Below are 3,238 nucleotides of genomic sequence, written 5' to 3' on the forward strand. Positions count from 1 at the left end.
AACTCGCCTGACATTTTAATTTCATCATTACCATTCAAAACCTCCCCCCTCCCCCGTCCTCTTTCTCCTCACTGACTGGCGCCGAACAAGCGATGTGTTCGTGCTTATGCTTTTCGGAGGGAGAGCAGTTTGGTCGGTGTTGCTTTTAGGCGCGGTTTGCTATGTTTTTTCGGAGAATCAGCTTCCAGCCAGAACGAACGTCCGTCCCTGTTATCTAACCAAAAACAAAGGGCGATTGCTTGGTCCTGGGCACCTCCAGTCACCTTCACGGATACCATGCCGGATAAAGTGACGGAAGCTCGGAACACGCCGCCCGCCAAGGTGTCTTCATTTTTTATAGAGAATCTACTGAGAAATAATGGAAAAGGAAAACAGCCGGAGAAAATGGTGGAGAACGCGGAAGAAGTCGTATCCAGACCAAACTGTTTCCACAACGGAACGGCTGGCAACCATTGCATCCAAGGCTGCTGTCAGATATCCGGTCAGGAGTTCTGTGCGCAGACCTATCCACTCAGGGGAAATGCCTTACAGTGGTACAGACAAGCACAGCCGAGATGTCCCAGTCCAGACAGTAAGTTCATCCTTTTATTGTGGCCGTCATTAACAGCAAGAAGTCCGTTGAGAACAGCGGCCCTTCCGCAAACACTCGTAGCCGTCCACAAGCCATGACTGAGCCCCTGACACAAATCAGAAGGCTTTACGTTTTTGCCGTTCGAAGGCCAGACCAAATGCGCCGATAAATAGTTAACTGCCGGAGGCTGGAAACCAGTTTGTCCCGCGGAAACCTTACATTTCACCCTTAGTAAAATATTCCTAACAAAAGAGAGGGTGATATGAGCGGGGACTCTGTCTTTTTTGACTCGTCTGCCGATTTGCTGATCAGAGGTAATCAAATAAAACACAGCAGCCAAAAATCAGACCAATTACGTTAAAAATTAGGCAACTTGATAGAATCCGACATTAACGTCTTGTGGCTTAAAAGTCAAAATCGTTGCCCAAAGTCAATAATTATATATAATGCAAAAACACTTTGCCATTTATATGGGTATTTAACGCTATGGTTTAAACGTTGCGGGAAATCTGTGCTGATTTACTGAGCGAACACAGTCAGAGCCCTCAGTAAATCTACGTTGAAGAACACTGCTCTTTCCATGTTTGTGTATTTTAATCTGCCGGTTCATTTTAGATGCTCTGCACTCCTGAGCCTTAACGTATTAATGTTACCAATCTGCAAATCACATTTCATCTTATTTTACATAAAGCCCATAATAAGACAGACGCTGATTAGTGGATACTCCACTAGCTAGACATAATAGTTCGAAGGAATGTGGGAGGAAATAAAGGAGTTTCTGTGCATTTCTCCGAAGGCTTGTAAACCGCAAATTATAATGGAGCCATGCTTTCGAAATGACTAATAGAAAAGCTTATGTAACCTTCAGGAGAACGTGTACGATGACATTCAAATTTCTAAAGAAGAGGTTACTCTACACAAAACTGGAGAATAAAAATATTGTAGATGCGTTTTTAAACTACGACGCAATACACACGGGAGCTTACATGTAACTACCACCTCCATTTGTCCCACAGGTTCGAAACGCGGATGTCCAAGTTCCGAGGAAGAACAGTGCTTTTCTCTCACAACCAGTGATCTGGACTCCCCACCGGTATTGGACAAAGGAGACAGCCACAAGGAAACTTGTAACCCAGAGAGGGGCGACCCCAGGGAGGAGAAGAGGTCAGAGGCGGAGAGCAACGAGGCTGCGAGAAACCAGGCGGATGCTGATCAGAAATCCGGTCGCAAAAAGAAAACGCGCACTGTCTTCAGCAGGAGTCAAGTTTTCCAGCTGGAGTCCACTTTTGACATGAAACGTTATCTAAGCAGTTCCGAGAGGGCGGGCCTGGCCGCTTCTCTTCACCTGACCGAGACTCAGGTCAAAATCTGGTTCCAAAATCGGAGAAACAAGTGGAAAAGGCAGTTGGCCGCAGACCTGGAAGCAGTCAATCTTTCTCATAGTGCACAGAGAATTGTGAGAGTTCCCATCTTATATCATGAAAACTCATCACCTGGCGCCTTAAACTTCAGTCTACCGCAAGTGTCCCCTCCTCTGGTGAGCTTCTCCAGCTCTGTAAATTACCCGCTCACAGCATTCTCGTCTTCCTTGCCTTTTCTACGATCACAGATGAGTGGACTTGTTTAGAAATGACCATTCAATCGGAACACCGTACGTTAAAGATAAAGTAACAGTCCTATGAAACAGAAAAAAGGAAATTTAGCAAAAACACTTCTCCAATTCCAGCTTTTTGCTTTGCCTCATTTTTTATTGGTACAGATGTGCAATAAGTTACTTTGAGGTGCTATTACTGCAGAACCGAAGAGGAAAATTGCTTTTTTTTTACAGCCTGAGTAAAGGCCACACTGTGGTCACTGCACTCACTGTTTCGATGGCGAAATATTCCACCATGGCCACGGAAAGCAACACATACACGCGCACCCATACCCTAAACTTTATATGCAACTTCGACAACTTTTAATTTGCATACTCAATTTGTTACTGTGAGAAAACGTTAGATATTTTATTCTCATAGGTCTCGGTAGAATGAGCACGAGAGGACAGCAGTGCAAGTTCAAAGTACTCAATGGGATTTTAGGACCTATATAATCATTAATTACTGGAAACTCTTATTGATTTTATTCTTTTTAACCCCTTGTAGCGAACAATCCTTGCATTATCAAAGTATACAATTATTGCAATAAACGCTGGCTAACTCCTGTAAAACCCAAGCAATGCTGCATTTGAATCATAGTATAATTGTGCTTTATTTTATATCAGTAAATTTAAAATATGGTTTGCTACAGAACAAACACATCGCCGTATCAAATACCGACGTGCATTTTGGAACTTTTTTTTCGTTTTATTTTGCATTGTAATTTTAGGTTAATTCTTTAGATTTAGATGTAACATTATTTCGGAAATTTCCGCATGAGTTATTATTCTCTCTTCAAGACATAATAAATATTTCTCCTCATATAACGCAATCAGCAAATAATCTTACTTTTAGACACGTCCTTAAAATAATTTCTGACCAATGCCAATTTTCGACGACGCCTAACATTCTTGATGTTAAGTATTCCTCCGCGGAACCTGCACTTTGCACTTGAGTCTGAAGATATTAACGCCGTTTTTTTTTTGCCAATTCGTTTACCTGCAACAGCATATTCTCAGTTAGATTCATCTAT

The 3,238-nt window shown here is 42.5% G+C and overlaps 1 protein-coding gene across 1 annotated transcript; it reads left to right on the top strand.

Annotated features, from left to right (window-relative positions):
* Positions 1 to 276: 276 nt before the first annotated feature.
* On the top strand, positions 277 to 2,198 carry hmx1 (H6 family homeobox 1). The gene is made up of 2 exons (XM_072254686.1): positions 277 to 571; positions 1,588 to 2,198. Exons 1-2 carry the CDS (start codon positions 277 to 279, stop codon positions 2,196 to 2,198), a joined length of 906 nt encoding a protein of 301 aa, XP_072110787.1.
* The last annotated feature ends 1,040 nt before the right edge of the window (positions 2,199 to 3,238 follow it).

This window comes from Mobula birostris, chromosome 4 (assembly GCF_030028105.1).
Source record: "Mobula birostris isolate sMobBir1 chromosome 4, sMobBir1.hap1, whole genome shotgun sequence".
Taxonomy (NCBI): domain Eukaryota; kingdom Metazoa; phylum Chordata; class Chondrichthyes; order Myliobatiformes; family Myliobatidae; genus Mobula; species Mobula birostris.

Excerpts from the sequence above, each read along its gene's own strand:
- hmx1 (XM_072254686.1), top strand. The coding sequence starts at position 277 with ATGCCGGATAAAGTGACGGAAGCTCGGAACACGCCGCCCGCCAAGGTG. Across the intron at positions 572-1,587 it reads GAGATGTCCCAGTCCAGACA|GTTCGAAACGCGGATGTCCA; the intron begins GTAAGTTCATCC and ends TTTGTCCCACAG.